Raw genomic sequence first — 26,933 nt, 5'->3', positions numbered from 1 at the left:
TTTGACCTAAAGGACTATAAACTAATAAATGGGGATTGTTTTAAGCTACTAAACTTCTGTAGTTTGTTACACAAGAATACAAAAATTATACAGAGCATACAGTTATATTTTATGGGGGTATAAATGGGAAAATATCTATTTGTTACTCTTAATTATTTTTCATAGGAGAATAGGTAGAGAGTTAGGGCATAAATTCAAGTGCTTAGTTATTTCAAATTATCTGTGGTGAAAACTGGTTTTGTTTATTTTTAATCTATCATGGGTTGACTCTTTGATAAAACAATAAAAATGAATCAGTATAAAAATGAAATGAAACCACAAAGATATCCAAAGATCAATCCCAAATTTGTTATTTGATTCAAATAAAGCTACTTTGTCAAATTGTTAAAAATAAAGGGGGGCAGGGAACATAATGACATGAGTAGGAGGACTTGAACTTTTTAACGTGATTTTTCTAGTGTGTGGATGTCCTCAAGTCCTAAACAGGAATGTGTTCCAGCGTTCTTCACCATTTTCTTAGGGAAGTTAATTACTCAGTTGAGTTTGTGGTGGGTTGTCATTTCAATGGCTACGGATCATGAAAACAAACAAACAATAACCCACAAAAATACCTTGCAAAGGACAATAATATACACACCACCCCTTTGAAATAAAATGGACACTTTGAGTCCAATAGCATCACATACGATCCCCATCTTCTTTCTGTCTGAAGGTAAGATGGAGGTTACTTAGTTCTCCCTATTCTTGAAAAACTTACAAGCTAATCTAAACTTAAAACTCACTTTCCTAGTTTCAGGTTAGTTCTCTTGAGGTGACTGCCTACTGAAGGGACTGCCTGCTTTGCCCAGGACATCGAATTTCTATGCAGTGGAGTCACAAACTCCATTTCCCACAGAAGCCCCCATACCATGTCAAGGAGGAGTGACACCTGAGACCAAAGAGGAAAAGGGCACACCCATATTCATGTGTTTTTGCATTTTTTTAAGGGTTCATACTTTCCCAAACATTTAACTAGCTGAAATACTTGAAAAATTGCAAAGTTGGGGCATTAGCTTTCATAATACTTGGGGTGTTTTACATTATATAACTTTTATTTTCATGCAAAAATCATTTCATACTCAACTTTTTAACATGGAATCTTTCAATATGTAGTTATCCTATCTCAGTTTATGATCCTGATCATGTAGCACATGTTATAACTTTCTGACTCATGTCAACTCTCAGATTATTGTCTCGGATTCCCTTTTTTATACACACACATACACATAAATTTCCATTTTTCATTCCAAGCTGAATTTTGGGGCTAAGGATACACGATAAAAGGCCCAAATTAGGGGCACCTGGGCGGCCTAGTTGGTTAAAGTGTCTGTGTTCAGCTTGGGTCCTGATCCCAGGGTCCTGGGATTGAGTCCCATATCGGGCTCCCTGCTCAGTGGGGAGCGTGCTTCTCCCTCTCCAGCTCCCCCCTTGTTTGTGTTCCCTCTCTCGTTATCTCTCTCTGTCATAAATAAATAAAATCTTTTTTTAAAAAAGGCCCAAATTAGTGAAACTCAGGAACAATCATATTATTTATGTCACTGTGGCTATACCTCCTGCTTGCACACTTCTGAGGGCCATGCTGTTAGAGAGTCCAATCTACTCTTCATTTCAAATGCTGGCATTGTGCCCATCATGGATATTTTTTCTTTTCTTTTTTTTTTTTATTGTTATGTTAGTCACTATAGAGTACATCATTAGTTTTTGATGTAGTGTTCCATGATTCATTGTTTGCGTTTAACACCCAATGCTCCAGGCAATCTGGGCCCTCCTTAATACCCATCACCAGGCTCACCCAATCCCCCCAACCCACCTCCCACCCTTCTAAAACCTTCAGTTTGTTTTCTGGAGTCCCTAGTCTCTTATGGTTCATCTCCCTCTCTGATTTCTCTCCCTTCATTTTTCCCTTCCTTCTCCTAATGTCTCCATGCTATTCCTTATGTTCCATAAATAAGTGAAACCATATGATAATTGACATTCTCTGTTTGACTTATTTCACTCAACATAATCTCCAGTCCCATCCATGTTGATGCAAATGGTGGGTATTCATCCTTTCTGATGGCTGAGTAATATGGACCACATCTTCTTTTTCCATTCGTCTGTTGGAGGCCATCTTGGTTCTTTCCACATTTTGTCAATTGTGGACATTGCTGCTATGAACGTTGGGGTGCATGTGGCTCTTCTTTTCACTACATCTGTATCTTTGGAGTAAATACGCAGTAGTGCAATTGCTGAGTCATAGGGTAGCTCTATTTTCAAGTTTTTGAGGAAACTCCACACTCTTTTCCAAAGTGGTTGCACTCATCTGCATTCCCACCAGCAGTGTAAGAGTGTTCCCCTTTCTCCACAACTTCTCTAACATTTGTTGTTTCTTGCCTTGTCAATTTTTGCCATTCTAACTGGTGTAAGGTTCCGGAGGATTCAGAGATACCACCTTACATCACGGATATTTTTTCAATTAGTTTTGATTTTCTAAATACTGCCCTAAAATTTCATTTAACTTGAATGCTGAGGGATTGGGTTTTTCTTTTCTTTTCTTTTCTTTTTTTTTTTTATACCTTTCCCCCACCCCCATTAAATTTTGATCCAGAAGAGTGTCTTCTTGCCTCACCTTCATCATGGCCCTGTCAACCTGATACAAATATGAATGAATAGAAGATGAAACCTGGAAACTAACCCTTGATCTCATGTAGACAGTGATAGTTGGTGTGAAAAACTGGAAGGTTTCACTAACCCCCCCATAACGCCCAATATTTAGTATGGAGAGCCATGTTATATGGGGAAATGGACATCCACAGTACTGTCAGATCTGTTGAATTTTTGAGAAGTGAGAAATCAGGGACTATGAGAAATTTTGTCAGTTTTAAATCATTAGGGGTTTAAAACATTCTGAAGCTAAAAACAAATTCTGGGACTCAGGGATGAAAAATATGGCTGCCTGTGAAATCTGAGGTCTGGGCAGCCAATTCAAAACGTTTGCTTAGAATTGAGAATGATTTTCCAAATAACAAAGCTCTTATAAACCTTCCTCTTATGTGGTTACTATGAGCTATATACATTCCAGATTTTATGATTTTTATGTGCCAGCCATTGTTTCTGCCTCCAAATCACAGGCTATGGGCTCCCAAGTATGTTCTTCTTCTGAAGCAATTCTATGAATGTTCATAATTCATTATCAGCAGGATTAGGATCCTGAGGTCACCTGGCTTCTTATTGATAGGAGCCTAAAAGCAGGAGGTAGCAAATAGATTTCCTGGTAAATAAACCAGACTAAACACCAGTTTAGTTCAATGTCACAAATCTCATAGTTTCACATATCTTGACATTTTTGTTTCTAATGTATTCATCTTTGGAAAGTACAGTGATGTGAATGCATACCTTCTGGTACCCTTGAGTTCTGTTCCAACCAGAGCCATGGATGAGCAAAGGATGAAAGAAAACAGTGTCTCCCTTCTCCATCAGAAGAAGAGGCTACTCCCAAGAAGACCGCTGCTGATGAGGTCGCTCCCTGGACAGGGCCGCTCCCAAGAAGAGGCCACTCTGGAGGAAGCTGCTCCCAGGATGAGGCCACTCCTAACAATGAAGAGGCGATGACAACAGCGATGATGACAAGGAGGACAACACGGATGACACAGACTCTGCTCCCCATGACGCCACTCTGACAAGGCTGCTCCCCAGCGGAGGCCACCGCTCTGGACGAGGCCGCTGCTAATGAGGTCGCTCCCCGGACAGGGCTGCTCCCCGGACAGGGCTGCTCCAGCAAGGCCGGTCCCCGGACAGGGCTGCTCCAGCAAGGCCGGTCCCCGGACAAGGCTGCTCCCTGGACAGGGCTGCTCCGGCGAGGCTGCTCCCCGGAAAAGGCTGTTCCCCGGACAGGGGCTGCTCTGGCGAGGCTGCTCCCCGGACAAGGCTCCTCTGGTGAGGCCGTTCTGGAGGAAGCCTCTTCCCTGACGATGCTGCTCCCGCAGGGCCACTCACCAAGGAGGCTTCTTCCCAGACGAAGCTGCTCCCTGGAATGACGCAGCTCTGATGAGGCAGCGGCTCAGCGTTCGCAGCGAGATTGCTGGCGTCTAGGCCGTTCCCCGCGCCCCGCTGCCGAGGGTCGCGGTGTGTGGCAGGGCCGCTGGTGTGGGGACTGCTGGCGACTCAGGGCCGCTGGCGGCTCGGGGCCGTTGGGACCGCTGGCGGCTCTTATAGCTCTGACAAGAGCTGGTACAACTCCCACAGCTCTTACAAGAGCAGTTATAGCTCCCACAGCTCTTACAAGATCAGTTACAGCTCCTACAGCTCTTACAAGAGCTGCTACAGCTCTCCTTCTTCTGCTCCCGCCGACTCTCCTTTTTCTGCTCCTCCGACTCTTCTTCTTCTTCCTTCTTCTTCCTCTTACAGCTCTCCTTCTTCCTTTCTCTTCAGCCTCGCAGACCAACCTTTATGGGGGTGGTTGAGCCCCGCCCCTACACAGGCGGCCAGTTGAATCCCAATTCACCCCAGTGGATATACGCGTGCGCCCCAATTGGACATCTCCACCCGGCCTGCCCCGCCTGTACATCCAGGGTCCACAAGCCAGTTCCTCTGGGAGGGGCAGGCCCCTACAAAGAAGCATTTTTAGGAAGGAGCTCAGGATCCTGCACACAGCAAAATAGAGCTTAATCCCATCACTTACGGGGAAATCCCACGCAGTGTCCTCCTCACCCCCAAAGTGCCCCCTGAAAGAGAACACTTAATTGGAGCAGGAGAAACAATTCCATAAAGATTCTGACGTCCGTGTCCCGTAGTGACATTTTCCAGGATCCGACACGAGTGGCACACACATCGCCTCCGAGAGTAAGTCCGAAAGACCAACTGGGAGACATCATTTCCACTCCTGCGGGGTTCAGGGACACCCTGGAGGAGCAGCACGCACAGCTCTCCTCAAGGAAGGAAGAGCCAGAGGGTGCGGACTGGGCCTCCCTCGCCTGAGTGCGCTGCTGCCTGAGTGTCCTCCCGCCCGCCCACCCCCAGTGCTTCAGGCAAACCTGCGCTCCTGTTTATGAGCGACTGGGACTGTGCTTCGTGTGCCTAGGACTCTGGGCAGTCGGAACACGCGGGCCAAGTGCAGAAAACGCCACACTAGCGCCACATTAGCTGAGAGCACGCCCTCAGGAAGAACTTCCATTCTCCCCTGGCAAGGCAGGGAAACAGGCCCTAGGAGGGCCGCGAAGCCTGCGGCTGCGCCACATCAGCCCCTCAGGCCGGCACTGTCATGCAGCCGCCAAGTGGGCAGGCCGGACCCCGGCCCGGAGCTTGGGGCTACCCGCCCTGGGAACCCTCCTGCCCAGGCTCCCCTGCCTCCCGCCCCCGGGACCCCGGAAAGCGGACACCAATGCCGGACGCGGGCGCGCAGGAAGGGGCAGAGTCCGCTGGGCGGCTGTGCCTTGAGCCCTGGAGGCCACCACACTTGCAACCTGAGCCCCGCGCACCGCAAAGGATACACCGACGCCCGCTGAGCACTGGCGGAGGTGTCCCAGCACGATGCGCAGGCGGGCACCTGCATGGGACTGGTTCATGGCTCCCGCGAATAGACGAATCAGCTGGGCATCAGACTTTACTCGGGCGGCCGGCGGGGCACGATCTGAAGGGTCCTGGCCAAGCGCTCGGAACTCCGGAGATTCCGCCTTGAGCTGGGATGCTCGGGGCCTCCAGCGTCCACGCACTGGGCCACGGTCCGGAGCGGACCTCCTGTCGGCATCCAGCTCCTCCACATCACAGAGATCCTGCCCCACAAAGCAGGGAAACTGGTTTTGAAGGGCTTAGCAACAGGGTTAAGGTCGCCCAATGAGAAATGAGCCAAAACATGACCCACATTCCCAAACTGTCAGTCTAGTTTATCCCACGTGTCTGTCTCTCTGCTGCTGAAGTAGCAATTCAGATGTTCAGCCCTAGAAGTAATCTGCTGTTCGGAAATTGGATTAATTTATTGGGAATCCATTGGGAAATGTTAGAAACATGTGACATGCTGTTCAAAAAATGCGTTTAATTTGTTGGGAATCCAGTGTGAAATACTAGAAACATACTGGCTTTCATTGAAAAGGAAAAAAAGGTACATGAAATAAATGACTTTGTGAAACGCGTCTGATCCACATATCTAGTATTATTTTAAATTTCCTTAAGAACTACAAATTCTAGGGGCGCCTGGGTGGCTCAGTGGGTTAAAGCCTCTGCCTTCAGCTCTGGTCTTGATCCCAGGGTCCTGGGTAGAGCCCTGCTCCATCTGCTCTCTGACCTGCTTCCTCCTCTCTTTGTGCCTGCTTCTCTGTCTACTTGTGATCTCTGTCAAATAAATAAAATCTTAAAAAAAAAAAAAGAACTATAAGTTATTTTTCTTTCTTTTTTTCTAAGTTTATTCGAATAATATCTATACCCAACATGGTGGTCAAATTCATGACCCCATTGTGAGGGGTTCCCAATTCCACCAACCAAGCCAGCCAGACGCTCCTTCCTTCTTCCCTTCCTTCTCCCTCCCTCCTTCCCTTCCTTTCTCCCTCCCTTCCTTTCTCTCTCTCCCCCTCCATCCCTTCTTTCCTTCCTTTCCTCCATTTTCCCTCCCTTCCCTACCCCTTCTTCTTCCTTTCTCTCATTTTTTCTTTTCTCTCTTCTTTTCTCTCTTCTTTCTTCTTTCTTTCTTTCTTTCTTTCTTTCTTTCTTTCTTTCTTTCTTTCTTTCTTTCTTTTCTCTTTCTCTCTTTCTTTCTTTCTTCCTCTTTCTCTGTCTCTTTTTCTTCTTTTTCCAACAGTTTAAATAGTTCAGGGACAAGTATACAGGATTCTGGCCACCATCATCAAGGTCATAGACATCCATCACCTATCAAAGTTCCCTCCACACTCTTGCCCTCATTATTTTGTGTGTAGGTGGTAAGGACGCAGCCATAAGATCTACTCTCTTAGCAAATTTTCAGTAGATAATGCAACATTGCGAGCTACGGATACTATACTGTATTGTAGATCTCCAGAACCATTTACCTAGCATACCTGAAACTTGGTAGCCTTAAACCATCCCCTCTCCATTCTCCCCTCCCTTCTTCACCCCTGGGAACCACCATTTTCTCTGCTTCTGTGAGTTTGACTCTTAAATTCCTCCTATAAGTAAGTGGTAGCGGGTAGTATTAATCCTGTGACTGGCTTATTTTGCTTAGCATTGCGCCCTCAAGCTCCTTCCATGTTGTCACAATGTCATTTGTTGTCACAAATGGTAGGTAGGATCTCTTTCATAACTAGGGTTGAATCATATCTCATTGTGTGTGCTACCATATTTTCTTTATCCTTTCACTTGATGACAGACGCTTAGGTTGTTGCCATATCTTGGCTCTTGTGAAAAGTGTTGCAATGAAAATAGGAGTGCAGATATCTCTTTGAAATCTAATTTCAGTTCCTTTGGAACTGGAATCCAGTGGGATTGCTGGATCATATGATAGTTCTATTTTTAATTTTTTGAGGAACTTCCATACAGTTGTCCATAATGGCTATAAGAACTAGAAATTCTTTCTGAAATATCTTTCCCATTTATTCTCTGCAGGTGACTGACACGGCATCTCACTGTTTCTTTGCTCTCCCTCATTTTTCTCATTATTTCTTTGTCTTAACGAGTAACTTCCAGAATGTCTCACCTTATAAACATGTTACCATATCTATTTTTAAAAATATTTTATTTATTTATTTATTTGAGAGAGAGAGAAAGCAGGGGGAGGAGCAGAGGGAGAGGAACTGGCAGACTCCGTGCTGAGTGGTGAGCCAGAGGCCAGGCTCCATCTCAAGACCCTAAGACCACCACCTGAGCTGAAATCTAGAGCCAGCCACTTCGGTATTGAGCCACCTGGATGCCCCTAAACATGTTATAGTTTTTTAAGGGATGTCTTTATGTAATGTGGTGAAACTGCCATACTCACAGAGAAAAGCAGGACAGGACTCAGAAATTAGTTTATTAGCTGCTGCCAATTTCCTCTGAAGCAGGGTGGACAATCGTCAACATCCAGAGCAAGGCCAGCCCCCCCCCTTTTTTTTAAATCATTTTTTAAAATTTATTTTCAGCATTAACAGTATTCATTGTTTTTGTAACACACCCAGTACTCCATGCAATCCGTGCCCTCTCTAATACCCACCACCTGGTTCCCCCAACCTCCCACCCCCCACCTCTTCAAACCCTTTCAGATTGTTTTTCAGAGTCCATAGTCTCTCATTGTTCACCTCCCCTTCCAATTTCCCCCAACTCCCTTCTCCTAACTCCCCATGTCCTCCATGCTATTTGTTATGTTACACAAATAAGTGAAACCATATGATAATTGAGTCTCTCTGCTTGACTTATTTCACTCAGCATCATCTCTTCCAGTCCCGTCCATGTTGCTACAAAAGTTGGGTATTCATCCTTTCTGATGGAGGCATAATACTCCATAGTGTATATGGACCACATCTTCCTTATCCATTTGTCCGTTGAAGGGCATCTTGGTTCTTTCCACAGTTTGGCGACCATGGCCATCGCTGCTATAAACATTGGGGTACAGATGGCCCTTCTTTTCACTACATCTGTATCTTTGGGGTAAATACCCAGTAGTGCAATGGCAGGGTCATAGGGAAGTTCTATTTTTCATTTCTTGAGGAATCTCCACACTGTTCTCCAAAGAGGCTGCACCAACTTGCATTCCCACCAACAGTGTAAGAGGGTTCCCCTTTCTCCACATCCCCTCCAACACATGTTGTTTCCTGTCTTGCTAATTTTGGCCATTCTAACTGGTGTAAGGTGATATCTCAATGTGGTTTTAATTTGAAGCTCCCTGATGGCTAGTGATGATGAACATTTTTTCATGTGTCTGATAGCCATTTGTATGTCTTCGTTGGAGAAGTGTCTGTTCATATCTTCTGCCCATTTTTTTCTTTTTTTTTTTAATTTTATTTTTTTTATAAACATATATTTTTATCCCCAGGGGTACAGGTCTGTGAATCGCCAGGTTTACACACTTCACAGCACTCACCATAGCACTCCCCAATATCCATAACCCCATCCCCCACTCCCAAACCCCCTCCCCCCATCAACCCTCAGTTTGTTTTGTGAGATTAAGAGTCACTTATGGTATGTCTCCCTCCCAATCCCATCTTGTTACATTTATTCTTCTCCTACCCCCTTAACCCCCCATGTTGCATCTCCTCTCCCTCATATCAGGGAGATCATATGATAGTTGTCTTTCTCCGATTGACTTATTTCGCTAAGCATGATACCCTCTAGTTCCATCCACGTCGTCGCAAATGGCAAGATTTCATTTCTTTTGATGGCTGCATAGTATCCCATTGTGTATATATACCACTTCTTCTTTATCCATTCGTCTGTTGATGGACATCTAGGTTCTTTCCATAGTTTGGCTATTGTAGACATTGCTGCTATAAACATTCGGGTGCACGTGCCCCTTTGGATCACTACGTTTGTATCTGTAGGGTAAATACCCAGCAGTGCAATTGCTGGGTCATAGGGTAGTTCTATTTTCAACATTTTGAGGAACCTCCATGCTGTTTTCCAGAGTGGTTGCACCAGCTTACATTCCCACCAACAGTGTAGGAGGGTTCCCCTTTCTCCTCATCCTCGCCAGCATCTGTCATTTCCTGACTTGTTAATTTTAGCCATTCTGACTGGTGTGAGGTGATATCTCATGGTGGTTTTGATTTGTATTTCTCTGATGCCGAGTGATATGGAGCACTTTTTCATGTGTCTGTTGGCCATCTGGATGTCTTCTTTGCAGAAATGTCTGTTCATGTCCTCTGCCCATTTCTTGATTGGATTATTTGTTCTTTGGGTGTTGAGTTTGCTAAGTTCTTTATAGATTTTGGACACTAGCCCTTTATCTGATATGTCATTTGCAAATATCTTCTCCCATTCTGTCAGTTGTCTTTTGGTTTTGTTCACTGTTTCCTTTGCTGTGCAAAAGCTTTTGATCTTGATAAAATCCTAATAGTTCATTTTTGCCCTTGCTTCCCTTGCCTTTGGTGATGTTCCTAGGAAGATGTTGCTGCGGCTAACGTCAAAGGTTGCTGCCTGTGTTCTCCTCAAGGATTTTGATGGATTCCCTTCTCACATTGAGATCCTTCATCCATTTTGAGTCTATTTTCGTGTATGGTGTAAGGAAATGATCCAATTTCATTTTTCTGCATGTGGCTGTCCAATTTTCCCAACAACATTTATTGAAGAGGCTGTCTTTTTTCCATTGGACATTCTTTCCTGCTTTGTCGAAGATGAGTTGACCATAGAGTCGAGGGTCTATTTCTGGGCTCTCTATTCTGTTCCATTGATCTATGTGTCTGTTTTTGTGCCACTACCATGCTGTCTTGATGATGACAGCTTTGTAATAGAGCTTGAAGTCCGGAATTGTGATGCCACCGACTTTGGCTTTCTTTTTCAATATTCCTTTGGCTATTCGAGGTCTCTTCTGGTTCCATATAAATTTTAGGATTATTGGTTCCATTTCTTTGAAAAAAATGGATGGTACTTTGATAGGAATTGCATTAAATGTGTAGATTGCTTTAGGTAGCATAGACATTTTCACAATATTTATTCTTCCAATCCAGGAGCATGGAACATTTTTCCATTTCTTTGTGTCTTCCTCAATTTCTTTCATGAGTACTTTATAGTTTTCTGTGTATAGATTCTTAGTCTCTTTGGTTAGGTTTATTCCTAGGTATCTTATAGTTTTGGGTGCAATTGTAAATGGGATGGACTCCTTAATTTCTCTTTCTTCTGTCTTGTTGTTGGTGTAGAGAAATGCAACTGATTTCTGTGCATTGATTTTATATCCTGACACTTTACTGAATTCCTGTACTAGTTCTAGCAGTTTTGGAGTGGAGTCTTTTGGGTTTTCCACATAGAGTATCATATCATCTGCGAAGAGTGATAGTTTGACTTCTTCTTTGCCGATTTGGATGCCTTTAATTTCCTTTTGTTGTCTGATTGCTGAGGCTAGGACTTCTAGTACTATGTTGAATAGCAGTGGTGATAACGGACATCCCTGCCGTGTTCCTGACCTTAGCGGAAAAGCTTTCAGTTTTTCTCCATTGAGAATGATATTTGCGGTGGGTTTTTCATAGATGGCTTTGAAAATATTGAGGTATGTGCCGTCTATCCCTACACTTTGAAGAGTTTTGATCAGGAAGGGATGCTGTACTTTGTCGAATGCTTTTTCAGCATCTATGGAGAGTATCATATGATTCTTGTTCTTTCTTTTATTAATGTGTTCTATCACATTGATTGATTTGCGGATGTTGAACCAACCTTGCAGCCCTGGAATAAATCCCACTTGGTCGTGGTGAATAATCCTTTTAATGTACTGCTGAATCCTATTGGCTAGTATTTTGGCGAGAATTTTTGCATCTGTGTTCATCAAGGATATTGGTCTGTAGTTCTCTTTTGATGGGATCCTTGTCTGGTTTTGGGATCAAGGTGATGCTGGCCTCATAAAATGAGTTTGGAAGTTTTCCTTCTATTTCTATTTTTTGGAACAGTTTCAGGAGAATAGGAATTAGTTCTTCTTTAAATGTTTGGTAGAATTCCCCCGGGAAGCCATCTGGCCCTGGGCTTTTGTTTGTTTGGAGATTTTTGATGACTGTTTCAATCTCCTTACTGGTTATGGGTCTGTTCAGGCTTTCTATTTCTTCCTGGTTCAGTTGTGGTAGTTTATATGTCTCTAGGAATGCATCCATTTCTTCCAGATTGTCAAATTTGTAGGCGTAGAGTTGCTCATAGTATGTTCTTATAATTGTCTGTATTTCTTTGGTGTTCGTTGTGATCTCTCCTCTTTCATTCATGATTTTATTTATTTGGGTCCTTTCTCTTTTCTTTTTGATAAGTCTGGCCAGGGGTTTATCGATCTTATTAATTCTTTCAAAGAACCAGCTCCTAGTTTCGTTGATTTGTTCTATTGTTTTTTTGGTTTCTATTTCATTAATTTCTGCTCTGATCTTTATGATTTCTCTTCTCCTGCTGTGTTTAGGGTTTCTTTCTTGTTCTTTCTCCAGCTCGTTTAGGTGTAGGGTTAGGTTGTGTACCTGAGACCTTTCTTGTTTCTTGAGAAAGGCTTGTACCGCTATATATTTTCCTCTCAGGACTGCCTTTGTTGTGTCCCACAGATTCTGAACTGTTGTGTTTTCATTATCATTTGTTTCCATAATTTTTTTCAATTCTTCTTTAATTTCCTGATTGACCCATTCATTCTTTAGAAGGATGCTGTTTAGTCTCCATGTATTTGGGTTCTTTCCAAATTTCCTCTTGTGATTGAGTTCTAGCTTCAGAGCATTGTGGTCTGAAAATATGCAGGGAATGATCCCAATCTTTTGATACCGGTTAAGACTTGATTTAGGACCAAGAATGTGATCTATTCTGGAGAATGTTCCATGCACTAGAGAAGAATGTGTATGTTGTTGCTTTGGGATGAAATGTTCTGAATATATCTGTGATGTCCATCTGGTCCAGTGTGTCATTTAAGGCCTTGATTTCCTTGTGGATCTTTTGCTTGGATGATCTGTCCATTTCAGTGAGGGGAGTGTTAAAATCCCCTACTATGATTGTATTATTGTCGATGTGTTTCTTTGATTTTGTTATTAATTGGTTTATATAGTTGGCTGCTCCCACGTTAGGGGCATAGATATTTAAAATTGTTAGATCTTCTTGTTGGACAGTTCCTTTGAGTATGATATAGTGTCCTTCCTCATCTCTTATTATAGTCTTTGGCTTAAAATCTAATTGATCTGCTATAAGGATTGCCACTCCTGCTTTCTTCTGATGTTCATTAGCATGGTAAATTCTTTTCCACCCCCTCACTTTAAACATGGAGGTGTCTTCAGGTTTAAGATGAGTTTCTTGTAGGCAACATATAGATGGGTTTTGTTTTTTTATCCATTCTGATACCGTGTGTCTTTTGATTGGGGCATTTAGCCCATTAACATTCAGGGTAAGTATTGAGAGATATGAATTTAGTGCCATTGTATTGCCTGTAAGGTGACTGTTATTGTATTTTGTCTCTGTTTCTTTCTGATCTACTACTTTTAGGGTCTCTCTTTGCTTAGAGGACCCTTTCAATATTTCCTGTAGAGCTGATTTGGTGTTTGCAAATTCTTTCAGTTTTTGTTTGTCCTGGAAGCTTTTAATCTCTCCGTCTATTTTCAATGATAGCCTAGCTGGATATAGTATTCTTGGCTGCATGTTTTTCTCATTTAGTACTCTGAATATATCATGCCAGCTCTTTCTGGCCTGCCAGGTCTCTGTGGATAAGTCTGCTGCCAATCTAATATTTTTACCATTCTACGTTACAGACTTCTTTTCCCGGGCTGCTTTCAGGATCTTTTCTTTGTCACTAAGACTTGTAAATTTTACTATTAGGTGACGGGGTGTGGACCTATTCTTCTTGATTTTGAGGGGGGTTCTCTGAACCTCCTGGATTTTGAGGCTTGTTCCCTTTGCCATATTGGGGAAATTCTCTCCAATAATTCTCTCCAATATACCTTCTGCTCCCCTTTCCGTTTCCTCTTCTTCTGGAATCCCAATTATTCTAATGTTGTTTCATCTTATGGTGTCACTTATCTCTCGAATTCTCCCCTCGTGGTCCAGTAGCTGTTTGTCCCTCTTTTGCTCAGCTTCTTTATTCTCTGTCATTTGGTCTTCTATATCGCTAATTCTTTCTTCTGCCTCATTTATCCTAGCAGTGAGAGCCTCCATTTTTGATTGCACCTCATTAATAGCTTTTTTGATTTCAACTTGGTTAGATTTTAGTTCTTTTATTTCTCCAGAAAGGGCTTTTATATGTCCTGAGAGGGTTTCTCTAATATCTTCCATGCCTTTTTCAAGCCCGGCTAGAACCTTGAGAATCATCATTCTGAACTCTAGATCTGACATATTACCAATGTCTGTATTGATTAGGTCCCTAGCCTTTGATCCTGCCTCTTGTTCTTTTTTTTGTGGTGAATTTTTCCGCCTTGTCATTTTGTCCAGATAAGAGTATATGAAGGAGCAAGTAAAATACTAAGAGGGTGGCAACAACCCCAGGAAAATATGCTTTAGCCAAATCAGAAGAGATCCCAAATCGTGAGGGGGGGAAAGGGGATAAAAAGAGGTTCAGAAAGGAAAGAAAAAAATCAAAGAAACAATTAAAAAAAGAATACCAATACAGAAAAAAATATAAAAAGGAAAAAAATATATATATATTAGATAAACTAGTTTAAAAACGTTAAAAAAGAAAAGGGTAAAAGTTAAAAAAATTTAGCAGAAAAAGAGAAAAAAAATTGAAAAAGAAAAAAAGAATTAAATTAACTGCATGGCTAAAGAATCATGGGGAGAAAGCCATGAGTTCCGTGCTTTGCTTTCTCCTCCTCTGGAATTCCGATGCTCTCCTTGGTATTGAAACTGCACTCCTTGGTAGGTGAACTTGGTCCTAGCTGGGTTTCTTGTTGATCTTCTGGGGGAGGGGCCTGTTGTCGTTATTCTCAAGTGTCTTTGCCCCAGGCGGAGTTGCACCGCCCTTATCCGGGCCGGTCTGAGTAATCCGCTCGGGTTTGCTTTCGGAGCTTTTGTTCCCTGAGCGCTTTCCGTAGAGTTCCAGAGGACGGGAATGAAGGTGGGGGCCTCCCGGTCTCCGGCCCGGAGGAGCCGAGAGCCCGGGCCCCACTCCTTTGTGCCCTCAGAGAACAGCGCCCAATTACTCCCGTCACGCTGGCCTCTAGTCACGCTCCGAGGTGACCGAGACTGTGACCGGTTCAACCCCGGGCTTAGAGCTCACTCCTCGAATCTGTCTGTGTAGCCGGTTTCCCCGTTCTAATACCTGTAAGCTCTGCGACACTCAGACACCCCCGATCCTTCTGTGACCCTGCAGGACCTGAGGCCACGCCACCCCGCGTGGGCTTCACCCCGGTTAAGCCTCTGGAGCGATGTCCCTCAGCGGAACAGACTTTTAAAAGTCCTGATTTTGTGCTCCGTTGCTCTGCCGCTTGCCGGGAGCCGGCCCTTCCCCACCGCGGTCTATCTTCCCGTTGCTTTGGATTCACTTCTCCGCCAGTCCTACCATTCAGAAAGTGGTTGATTTTCTGTTTCTAGAATTGCTGTTCTTCTTCTCTTCTATCTCCCGTTGGATTTGTAGGTGTTTGCAATCTTTAGATAAGCTATCTAGCTGATCTACCGCTACCTAAAGTAGTCTCAGCCGGCTACTTCTCCGCCATCTTGACTCCCCCTAATGTTGTTTCGTCTTATGGTGTCACTTATCTCTCGAATTCTCCCCTCGTGGTCCAGTAGCTTTTGTCCCTCTTTTGCTCAGCTTCTTTATTCTCTGTCATTGGGTCTTCTATATCGCTAATTCTTTCTTCTGCCTCATTTATCCTAGCAGTGAGAGCCTCCATTTTTGATTGCACCTCATTAATAGCTTTTTTGATTTCAACTTGGTAACATTTTAGTTCTTTTATTTCTCCAGGAAGGGCTTTTATATCTCTCGAGAGGGTTTCTCTAATATCTTCCATGCCTTTTTCGAGCCCGGCTACAACCTTGAGAATCGTCATTCTAAACTCTAGATCTGACATATTACCAATGTCTGTATTGATTAGGTAACTAGCCTTCAGTACTCTCTCTTGTTCTTTTTTTTTGTTGTTGTGAATTTTTCCGCCTTGTCATTTTGTCCAGATAAGAGTATATGAAGGAGCAAGTAAAATACTAAAAGGGTGGCAAGACCCCAGGAAAATACACTTTAATGAAATCAGAAGAGATCCCAAATCGGGGGGGGAGGGGATAAAAAGTGGTTCAGAAAAAAAAAAAAGAAACAATTAAAAAAAGAAAACGAATAAAGAAAAAATATAGAAGAGAAAATATATATATATATATATTAGATAAACTAGTTTAAAATGTTAAAACAGAAAAGGGTAAAAGTTAGAAAAAATTTAGCAGAAGAAGAAAAAAGAAATTGAAAAAAAAAATTAAATTAACTGCAAGACTAAAGAATCATGGGGAGAAAGCCCAGAGTTCCGTACTTTGCTTTTTCCTCCTCTGGAATTCTGCTGCTCTCCTTGGTATTGAAACTGCACTCCTTGGTAGGTGAACTTGGTCCTGGCTGGATTTCTTGTTGATCTTCTGGGGGAGGGGCCTGTTGTAGTGATTCTTAAGTGTCTTTGACCCAGGCAGGTGGAATTGCACCGCCCTTACCCGGGGCCAGGCTGAGTAATCCGCTCGGGTTTGCTTTCAGAGCTTTTGTTCCCTGAATGCTTTGTGTAGAGTTCCAGAGGACAGGAATGGAAATGGCGGCCTCCCAGTCTCTGGCCCAGAGGAAACGAGAGCTCAAAGCCCCACTCCTCAGAGTGCCCACAGAGAATAGTACCCAATTACTCCCATCTCCCTGGCCTCAGGCCGCGCTCCGAGCTCACCGAGTCCGCGACCAGTTCAAGGTAACCCCGAGCTGAGAGCTCGCTCTTCGGCTCTGTCTCTGTAGCTGGATTCCCCGTTCTAATACCTCCGAGCTGTGCGACACTGAGACAGCCCCGATCCTTCTGTGAACTTGCGGGACCTGAGACCACACTGACCCCACGTGGTCTTCACCCCAGTTTAGCCTCTGGAGCGATGTCCCTCAGCGGAACAGACTTTTAAAAATCCTGATTTAGTGCTCCGTTGCTCCGCCGCTTGCCAGGAGCCGGCCCCTCCCCCCGCGGTCTATCTTCCCGAAGCTTTGGATTCACTTCTCCACCAGTCCTAACTTTCAAAAAGTGGTTGATTTTCTGTTTCTAGAATTGCTGTTCTTCTCTTCGATCTCCCGTTGGATTTGTAGGTGTTTGCAATCTTTAGATAAGCTATCTAATTGATCTCCTGCTACCTGATGTAGTCTCAGCCTGCTACTTCTCTGCCATCTTGACTCCTCCCCCTCCCTACATATTTTTTTATTCAGGTTTTTTGTCTTTTTGTTGTTGAGTTGTATGAGTTCCTTATGTATTTTGGATATTAACTCATTATCAGATACACAGTTTGCAAATGTTGTCTCCCATTCGGTAGGGTGCCTTTTCTTGTTGATGGTTGATGGTTTTCTTTGATGGGCAGAAGCCTTTTGGTTTGATGGAGTCCCATTTGTTTACTTTTGCTTTTGTTTCCCTTGCCTTTAGAGTCATACCCACAAAGATGTCAGTAAAGCACATGTCAAGGAGTTTACTGCCTGGGTTTTCTCCTGGGAATTTTATGGATTCAGGTCTTACATTCAAGTCTTGATTCATTTTGAGTTAATTTTTGTGTGTGGTGTAAGACAGTGTTCCAGTTTCATTCTTTTGCATGCGGCTCTCCAGTTTTCCCAGCACCAGTGGTTGAAGAAACTATCTTTTTTCCATTCGATGTTCTTGGTTCTTTTGTCAGCATAGACGAATTGTTCATGTGTGGGTCTTTTCTAGGCTCTCAATCTGTTCCATTCATTTGTGTGTTTGTGTTAGTACCAGTAACATACTCTTTGACTATAGCTTTGTGATATAGTTTGAAATCAGGGAGGGTGATACCTTTCCTTTTTATCCTTAAGATTGCTCTGGTGGTTTGGGGGATCTTTTGTGATTCCATACAAATTTGAGAATTATTTCTTCTACTCTGTGAAATATGCGATTGGAATTTTGATAAGTATTGCACTGAATCAGTAGATTACTTTGGGTAGTGTGGATATTTTAACAGTATTTATTATTCTCATCCATGAGCACAAAGTATCTGTCCCTTTATTTGTGTGTTCACAAATAGAAGAGGAAACTTCCTATTCAATTTGGTAGAAGGGCATACTTTCTATTCGCTTTGGTGGGCACTTTGAGTACCTCCTATAGTCCTTTGAGGTTAGTCTCCAGGCAAATAAAACACTCTCCCAGGATAAATCCCCTTTATACCCACTGTGAAACCAGCTGTTCCTCATTCTGCCCAGATGCCCTGAAAGTCCCCTTCCAGGTCTTCATTTTGCTGCTGACCTTCGCTCCCACCTTTTCCAGGTGGGTCCACACAGCCAAAACAATTCGTCCTAACTCATCCCAGTGCTGTCTTGGTTCCACATCTAGTCCTATGACACGGAACGGATGGTTGGGTGTTTGTGAAATGAATGAATGGACAAGAGGGACACAGATAAAATGGGCGATGAATTGTTTCCTGATTGACTCATGGGCAGGCGCTCAAAAATGCATAAGGGAAGTAACAAATTGTGCTATCTGGTTTTCCTATTGAAGTTTATTTTTTCTAATTTATTTTACATTTGAAATTAGTTTGAAAAGGCTTTTTGGTGGAACAGGGCTCCACACATGCTCTTTGCACAGGCTTTCCTCGTGTACATTTTATGTCCAATTATTCCGTAATGCAGTTTCCTTAAGCCCTGTCAGGGATAGTCTTGCCTTCTTCATTTTCTAGCTGGACCTGAGCTTAAATAGGCTCCCCTCACAAAGAAACTGACAAAAATAGTGAAACTCGATTTAGGAAAACCTGTGCTTAGCAGATTAACAAGAAAGGGACTCTTGTTATTTCTTAGCAAATTTGTTTTTAAAAATCAAGACTATGTCTCTTTGCTGCCCCAACTTGTGTACAAATCTGGCACTGAATTAAATAAGACCCCCACTCCTTGAGGCCCCAAGGTGGCTCAGTGGATTAAGCCTGTGCCTTAGGTTCAGGTCTTGATCCCAGGGTCCTGGGATTGAGCCCCTTGTCGAGCTCCCTGCTCATGGGGCTGTCTGCCTCTCCCTCCGCCCCTCCCCACTGCTCATGCATGTGTATGTGTGTGTGTGTGTGTGTGTGTGTGTGTGTAGGTTTTTCTCAAACAAACAAACAAACAAATAAAATCTTCAAAATATAATAAATTCTCCCAGTTCATGCCCATTAGAAACCTAAACTACCTAAAATTGTCCGTGTAGTTTGAAAGAGTTTAGGTTTTGTTCATAAATGCTGAGGGTTTTCAGCTGCCTTACCCAATGAAAAATAGCAGATGAAGCCACCTTAGTCTTCCTTCTTCAGGAACAGAGAAAAACAACTTGGAAAGATCTGGTCTTTTTTTTTTTAAGGAGGCTGTCTTGGTTGGAGAAGTCATGCAAGGAATCCTGTGTCAGAGCACAAGCATCTCCCTTCTTTCTACTCCACAATGCCCTTCATTACACGTGCCTGTGTTAGATGGTGTTCTAGATCTTAGAGAAGTCTCTCATGCCATGAAGTCAGGGGGTGGTGGGTTTTCCAGAGGAGGGATGCAAGAGACCACATACCCTGAGTTTCAAAGGATACCTTTCTTCTTGGGCAAAGAGCTAACTGACTCAAAGAAACTGATTGAACACACTTAAATTAGACATGAAACACATTTATTAGCTGCAACACTCAGTTTTCCTGAAAACAGTAATCAGCCACTGTTACATATCATCCTCCATGAAAACAAGAGGTCTGCACGCAGAACTAACCACATACCAGCAAGTACCTTATCCTCCTGTCATGATTTAGAGAACAAGCAATAGAAAAGATGAGGATAGCTTGTTAAGAAAACATTTTCCCCAGGCACCTTGATTTATTCCGTTTTCTCTCAAAGAGCTCAAGCAGAGGGTACATTATAGGTTGATCCTCTTTCCTTTCACCAGCCGCACTCGAAATCTAAGCACATCCTGGAAATAAAACCAAGCACAGTTGGTTGGTGGAACACAGGGATCTGTTCAGCATGAGACGAAGTAGATTTCTGGCATTACCAAAAATTCAATGGAAAAACTCTGCACAGTAGTCCTACCAACTGGTATATAAACCATATTCTAAGATTCCAAATAATGTACTTGCCCACATCTAGAATAGTGTTGACCAGACTAAGAGAGCAAGTGCCCAGAAGGTGAGCCTGTGTTATTTGGCGCTGCTGTTGACCACAGGTGTCTTCAACTGGCTGAGCACAGTGTTTGGTCAAAACAGTCCACACTGCTCCTTGTCTTGCATTCCTTTAGACACTGCCCAATTTACAGTGATCTGCTCCTAAGTGCAAATGATGTTATGAGTTATGGCTTGATGTGGGTTTTCTCTTTCCTTTGTCTTTTCTTCTTATAATTTTTTTATTTTTTAATAAACATATTTTTATCCCCAGGGGTACAGGTCTGTGAATCGCCAGGTTTACACACTTCACAGCACTCACCATAGCACATACCCTCCCCAATGTCCATACCCCACCACCCTCTCCCTCTCCCCCCAGCAACCCTCAGTTTGTTTTGTGAGATTAAGAGTCACTTATAGTTTGTCTCCCTCCTGATCCCATCTTCTTTCATTTCTTCTTTTCCTACCCCACCAAACCCCCCACGTTGCATCTCCACTTCCTCATATCAGGGAGATCATATGATAATTGTCTTTCTATGATTGACTTATTTTGCTAAGCATAATACCCTCTAGTTCCATCCCCGTTGTTGTAAATGGCAAGATTTCATTTCTTTTGTTGGCTGCATAGTATTCCATTGTGTATATATATGCCACATCTTTATCCATTCATCTGTCGATGGACATCTAGGTTCTTTCCATAGTTTGGCAATTGTGGACATTGCTGCTATGAACATTCGGGTGCACGTGCCCCTTTGGATCACTACGTTTGTATCTGTAGGGTAATTACCCAGTAGTTCAATTGCTGGGTCATACGGTAGTTCTATTTTCAATCTTTTGAGGAACCTCCATGCTGTTTTCCAGAGTGGTTGCACCAGCTTGCATTCCCACCAACAGTGTAGGAGGGTTCCCCTTTCTCCGCATCCTTGCCAGCATCTGTCATTTCCCGACTTGTTAATTTTAGCCATTGGGACTGGTGTGAGGTGATATCTCATTGTGGTTTTGATTTGTATTTCCGTGATGCCGAGAGATGTGGAGCACTTTTTCATGTGTCTGTTGGCCATCTGGATGTCTTCTTTGCAGAAATGTCTGTTCATGTCTTCTGCCCACTTCTTGATTGGATTATTTGTTCTTTGGTTTTTGAGTTTGCTAAGTTCTTTATAGATTTTGGACACTAGCCCTTTCTCTGATATGTCATTTGCAAATATCTTCTCCCATTCTGTCAGTTGTCTTTTGGTTTTGTTCACTGTTTCCTTTGCTGTGCAAAAGCTTTTGATCTTGACGAAATCCCAATAGTTCATTTTTGCCCTTGTTTCCCTTACCTTTGGCGATGTTCCTAGGAAGACATTGCTGTGGCTGAGGTTGAAGAGGTTGCTGCCTGTGTTCTCCTCAAGGATTTTGATGGATTCCTTTCTCACATTGAGGTTCTTCATCCATTTTGAGTCTATTTTCATGTGTGGTGTAAGGAAACGGTCCAATTTCATTTTCCTGCATGTGGCTGTCCAATTTTCCCAACACCATTTAATGAAGAGGCTGTCTTTTTCCATTGGACATTCTTTCCTGCTTTGTCAAAGATGAGTTGACCATAGATTTGAGGGTCTATTTCTGGGCTCTCTATTCTGTTCCATTGATCTATGTGTCTGTTTTTGTGCCAGTACCATGCTGTCTTGATGATGACAGCTAAATAAGGGAGCTTGAAGTCTGGAATTGTGATGCCACCAACTTTGGCTTTTGTTTTCAATATTCCTTTGGCTATTTGAGGTCTCTTCTGGTTCCATATAAATGTTAGGATTATTTGTTCCATTTCTTGGGAAAAAATGGGTGGGATTTTGATATTCCATTGTTCTTAATAAAACAATTCACACTTTTTTGTTTCTTGCTTATTTTTGAGCCAACAGCTAGGTCAGGTGGAAAAAACGGTTTTGGAATTAGACCTGATTCCAAAATGTACCTCTGTCACTTACATCACTCAGGCCAACCTCTTGGACTTTTCACTTTCTCACTAAGTGCTTGGAGTGAGGGGTTCCTGGGTGGCTCAGTCAGTTAAGTGTCTGACGCAGGTCATTATCTCAAGGTGCTGGGCTCGGTCAGTGAGAAGTCTGCTGGAGATTCGCTCCCTTTCCTTCCTCTCTCCCCCTTTTGTGTGCACTCTCTCTCACTCAAATAAATAAAGAGATCTTTAAAAAAAAAAGTGAGAAAGACTGATGCACTGGGATTTGGTGAAGAAAGCAAGACTAAAGATATGAAAGAGCTCTTATAACTCACAAAGAACTATGCAGCAGAAATTAATATCATTATTCTAAGTAAAGCTGAGGAACTATATCTGCAAGACTAACATTTTCAAATAAATACAGGCGGGGCACTGGGTGGCTCAGTCTGATAAGCATCGGTCTTTGGCTCAGGTCATGATCTCAAGGTTCTGGGATCCAGCCCCTCGGTAAGCTCCCCACTCAGCAGGGAGACTGCTTCTCCCTCTTCCTTTGCCCACTACCCTTCCTGCTCCCTCCCTCGCTCGCTCTCTCTCTCTCAAATCAATGAAATAAATACAGAAGGCAATCACTTACCACAACCTGACAAACCACAAACATAATATATGCATTTTTTTCTGCTTTAAAAGTCAGACTGTTGCATGGAAGCCCCACTTGACAAAATATGATGCATTTTAAGTACTGGACCAAGGGAGAAGGACAAGATGGTCTACCATCTACAGTATGAAATGAGAGCCTTTGCAGATGTGGGATAGAGTCATAGATGCTACAGGGAGAAGGGGCAAGGGAGAAGTCAGATTATTAAGCTGGGAAGGAGTTTCAGAAGATGACTCCTAATGGCACGGTAGCTTAGTGCTGGTGTATGGTACTCTTCACAGTACTGGAAGGCCCAGAGTTATCATGACACTCAGTCTCCTTGGGGGTCTCCCCCATAGGAAATGCCTGCATTTATGATTAATGCAAATTAAAACATAGGATCAGCTTCTTGGTTCAGCGGCTAAAATGGACTTCATTTACAAAGTAACTGTTTATTTTTGCGTTGACTACAGTTTGACTGGTGACCATCATCATCAGCTTTGAATGTTCTACTTGCAAAGAATTTACAAGTGATGTGCATTAAGTAGAAAGTGTACGAAATAATGTCTCTATCCCCCACTGATAAGCGTCAGTAGTTTCTTAAGTCTCCTCCATGAAACTCCAGATGCCAACTGACCCAAACAAAACCTGCTTACGAATGGCTTTCTGGGAGTCTCCTTGTATTTGTAGATATGTCAATAAATCTGCTCTATACAAATAAAGGAGGCCTTTGGGTGAGGGCCCAAGCCTCTAACTTTTCTTCTGTGCGTTCAGAAGATAGCCTTTGTCCTTCACTTGCTCTCCTCCAGATCTGTTTTCTGTTTCCACCTGTCCGTCCTGGAACAGAATAGCCTACATACCACAGGGCGGCCAAAGACATAAAAAAGCACAGGGTGCTCAGATGCCCCAGCAGGGGAAGCGCGTACAAGCTGAAATTCCACTATAATTCTTAGTGGGTCTCAGCAATGCTTCTGCAAGGCACTCTAAACAAAGCACGTTATACTTCAAATTACAACAGGTATGAGAGTTGTTAAGCATATGAAGAAAAAAAGACAAAAAAATCGGAACCTGTCATCTAAGAAAAACATACCTGCAGCCTGGTGTCATCTGGAATTCCATATAATTTTTTTCCTATCCGTGAAATATCCCTCTCAGCGACTTCTTGACTGGTGCCTTTCACATCAATGTAGTGGCAGTCCGCACCAGCGAAATGGCAGGAAATTGCCTGTGCAGAGAGACAGGGTTAATACTGGGAAAAAACCATTCCATTAACACCAGCAACCGAACAGGGAGACTTCTTTTAGGAAATCAGCTATTTCATTCAGCGTTTGATTTCTAGAATGTTCCATGCTGTCCTGTATTAGTCTCTTCAGGGTCCAGTATCTCTTTTTCCCCAGGTACAGTTTAAGTCTGACTGAGAAATACAAGAGGTTTTTAGCTCCCTGCGATACTTGTTTTTAAAAAGGGAGAGAACATAATGACAAGAGTAAGAGGACTTTAACTTTTCAACATGTGATTTTTCTAGTGTGTGGATGGCCTCAAGTCCTAAACAGGAATGTGTTCCAGGGTTCTTCACCATTTTCTTAGTCAGGGAAGTTAGGTACTCAGTTGAGTTTGTGGTGGGTTGCCATTTCAATGGCTACGGATCATGAAAACAAACAAACAACAACCCACAAAAATACCCTGCAGAGGACAATAAGCTACACACCACCCCTTTGAAATAAAATGGACACTTTGAGTCCAATAGCATCACATACGATCCCCATCTTCTTTCTGTCTGAAGGTAAGATGGAGGTTACTTAGTTCTCCCCATTCTTGAAAAACTTACAAGCTAATCTAAACTTAAAACTCACTTTCCTAGTTTCAGGTTAGTTCTCTTGAGGTGACTGCCTACTGAAGGGACTGCCTGCTTTGCCCAGGACATCAAATTTCTATGCAGTGGAGTCACAAACTCCATTTCCCACAGAAGCCCCCATACCATGCCAAGGAGGAGTGACACCTGAGGCCAAAGAGGAAAAGGGCACACCCATATCCATGTGTTTTTGAATTTTTAAGGGCTCATACTTTCCCAAACATTTAACTAGTGGAAACACTATTGAAAAATTGCAAAGTTGGGGCATTAGCTTTCATAATACTTGATTGTTTTATGTTATATAACTTTTATTTTCATACAGTAATCATGTCACACTCAACTTTTTAACATGGAATCTTTCAATATGTAGTTATCCTATCTCAGTTTGTGATCCTGGTCATGTAGCACGTGTTATACCTTTCTGACTCATGTAAACTCTCAGATTATTGTCTCAGCTTCGCTTTTTTATATACACACATACACATAAATTTCCATTTTTCATTGCAAGCTGAATTTTGTGGCTACGGATACATGACAAAAGGCCCAAATTAGGGGCACCTGGCGGCTCAGTTGGATAAGTGTCTGCCTTCAGCTCGGGTCGTGATCCCAGGGTCCTGGGATTGAGCCCCATATCGGGCTTGTGTTCCCTCTCTCGTTATCTTATCTCTCTCCTCATAAATAAATAAAATCTTTTTTTAAAAAAGGCCCAAATTAGTGAAACTCAGGAACAATCATATTATTTATGTCACTGTGGCTATAACTGCCAGCTTGTATACTTCTGATAGCCATGCTTGTGGAGAGTCCAGTCTAGTCTTTATTTGAAATGCTGGCATTGTGCCCATCATGGATATTTTTATTTTTATTTTTTTTAATTGTTATGTTAGTCACCATAGAGTACATATTAGTTTTGATGTAGTGTTCCATGATTCATTGTTTGCATATAACACCCAGTGCTCCAGGCAATCTGTGCCCTCCTTAATACCCATTACCAGGCTCACCCGTCCCACCACCGCACCCCCTGCCCTTTTAAAACCTTCAGTGTGTTTTCTGGAGTCCCTAGTCTCTCATGGTTCATCACCCTCTCTGATTTCTCTCCCTTCATTTTTCCCTTCCTTGTCCTAATGTCTCCATGCTATCCCTTATGTTCCATATAAGTGAAACCATATGATAATTGACTCTCTCTGTTTGACTTATTTCACTCCACGTAATCTCCTCCAGTCCCATCCATGTTGATGCAAATGGTGGGTATTCATCCTTTCTGATGGCTGAGTAATATTCCATTTTGTATATGGACCACATCTTCTTTTTCCATTCATCTGTTGGAGGCCATCTTGGCTCTTTCCACATTTTGGCAATTGTGGACATTGCTGCTATGAACATTGGGGTGCATGTGGCCCTTCTTTTCACTGCATCTGTATCTTTGGGGTAATTATGCAGTAGTGCAATTGCTGAGTCACAAGGTAGCCCTATTTTTAGTTTCTTGTTGAACCTCCACACTGTTTTCCAAAGAGGTTGCACTCATCTGCATTCCCACCAGCAGTATAAGAGTGTTCCCCTTTCTCCACAACTTCTCCAACATTTGTTGTTTCTTGCCTTGTTGATTTTTGCCATTCTAACTGGTATAAGGTACTGGAGGATTCAGAGATACCACCTTGCATCATGGATATCTTTTCAATTAGTTTTGATTTTCTAAATACTGCCCTAAAATTTCACTGAACTTGAATGCTGAGGGGTTGGGTTTTTCTTTTCTTTCTTTCTTTTTTTTTTTACACCTTTCCCCCACCCCTATTAAATTTTGATCCAGAAGTGTGTCTTCTTGCCTCACCTTCATCATGGCCCTGTCAACCTGATACAAATATGAATGAATAGAAGATGAAACCTGGAAACTAACCCTTGACCTCAGGGAGACAGTGGTAGTTAGTGTGAAAAACTGGAAGGTCTCACTCAGCCCCCCACAACCCCCAGTATTTAGTATGGAGAGCCATGTTATATGGGGAATGGACATCCACAGTACTGTCAGATCTGTTGATTTTTGAGAAGGGAGAAATCTGGGACTATGAGAAATTTTGTCAGTTTTAAATCATTAGGTGTTTAAAACATTCTGAAGCTAGGGGCACCTGGGTGGCTCAGTGGTTAAAGCCTCTGCCTTCAGCTCAGGTCATGATCTCAGGGTCCTGGGATCGAGCCCCACATCGGGCTCTCTGCTCACAGCAGGGAGCCTGCCTCCTCCTCCTCTCTCTCTCTGCCTGCCTCTCTGCCTACTCATGATCTGTCTGTCAAATTAAAAAAAAAAATCTTAAACCTTTAAAAAAAAAAAACATTCTGAAGCTAAAAATAAATTCTGGGACTCAGGGATGAAAAATATGGCTGCCTGTGAAATCTGAGGTCTTGGCAGCCAATTCAGAACATTTGCTTAGAATTGAGAATGATTTTCCAAATAACAAAGCTCTTATAAACCTTCCTCTTATGTGGTTACTATGAGCTATATACATTCCAGATTTTATGATTTTTATGTGCCAGCCATTGTTTCTGCCTCCAAATCACAGGCTATGGGCTCCCAAGTATGTTCTTCTTCTGAAGCAATTCTATGAATGTTCATAATTCATTATCAGCAGGATTAGGTCACCTGGCTTCTTACTGATAGGAGCCAAAAAGCATGAGGTAGCAAATAGATTTCCTGGTAA

General features: G+C 42.8%; 1 protein-coding gene across 2 annotated transcripts in view; it reads right to left on the bottom strand.

Annotated features, from left to right (window-relative positions):
- Positions 1-26,933, bottom strand: part of LOC125106044 (phytanoyl-CoA dioxygenase, peroxisomal-like) — a 43,649-nt gene that overhangs the window by 3,605 nt on the left and 13,111 nt on the right. The window contains exons 8-9 of one of the 2 annotated variants that reach the window (XM_047739539.1): positions 23,488-23,622; positions 19,339-19,649 (exon numbers count right to left, since the gene is read on the bottom strand). In XM_047739539.1, coding sequence (XP_047595495.1) covers positions 19,596-19,649; positions 23,488-23,622 — 189 coding nt within the window. In that variant the 3' untranslated portion in view covers positions 19,339-19,595. Of the gene's footprint in view, positions 1-19,338; positions 19,650-23,487; positions 23,623-26,933 lie in introns of those variants that run through there. The other variant, XM_047739540.1, reaches the window with a different exon arrangement.

The sequence above is a fragment of the Lutra lutra genome, chromosome 8 (genome assembly GCF_902655055.1).
Source record: "Lutra lutra chromosome 8, mLutLut1.2, whole genome shotgun sequence".
Lineage (NCBI taxonomy): Eukaryota > Metazoa > Chordata > Mammalia > Carnivora > Mustelidae > Lutra > Lutra lutra.
Note: the sequence above shows the minus strand (reverse complement) of the source record. Positions and strands in the feature narration are given on the sequence as shown.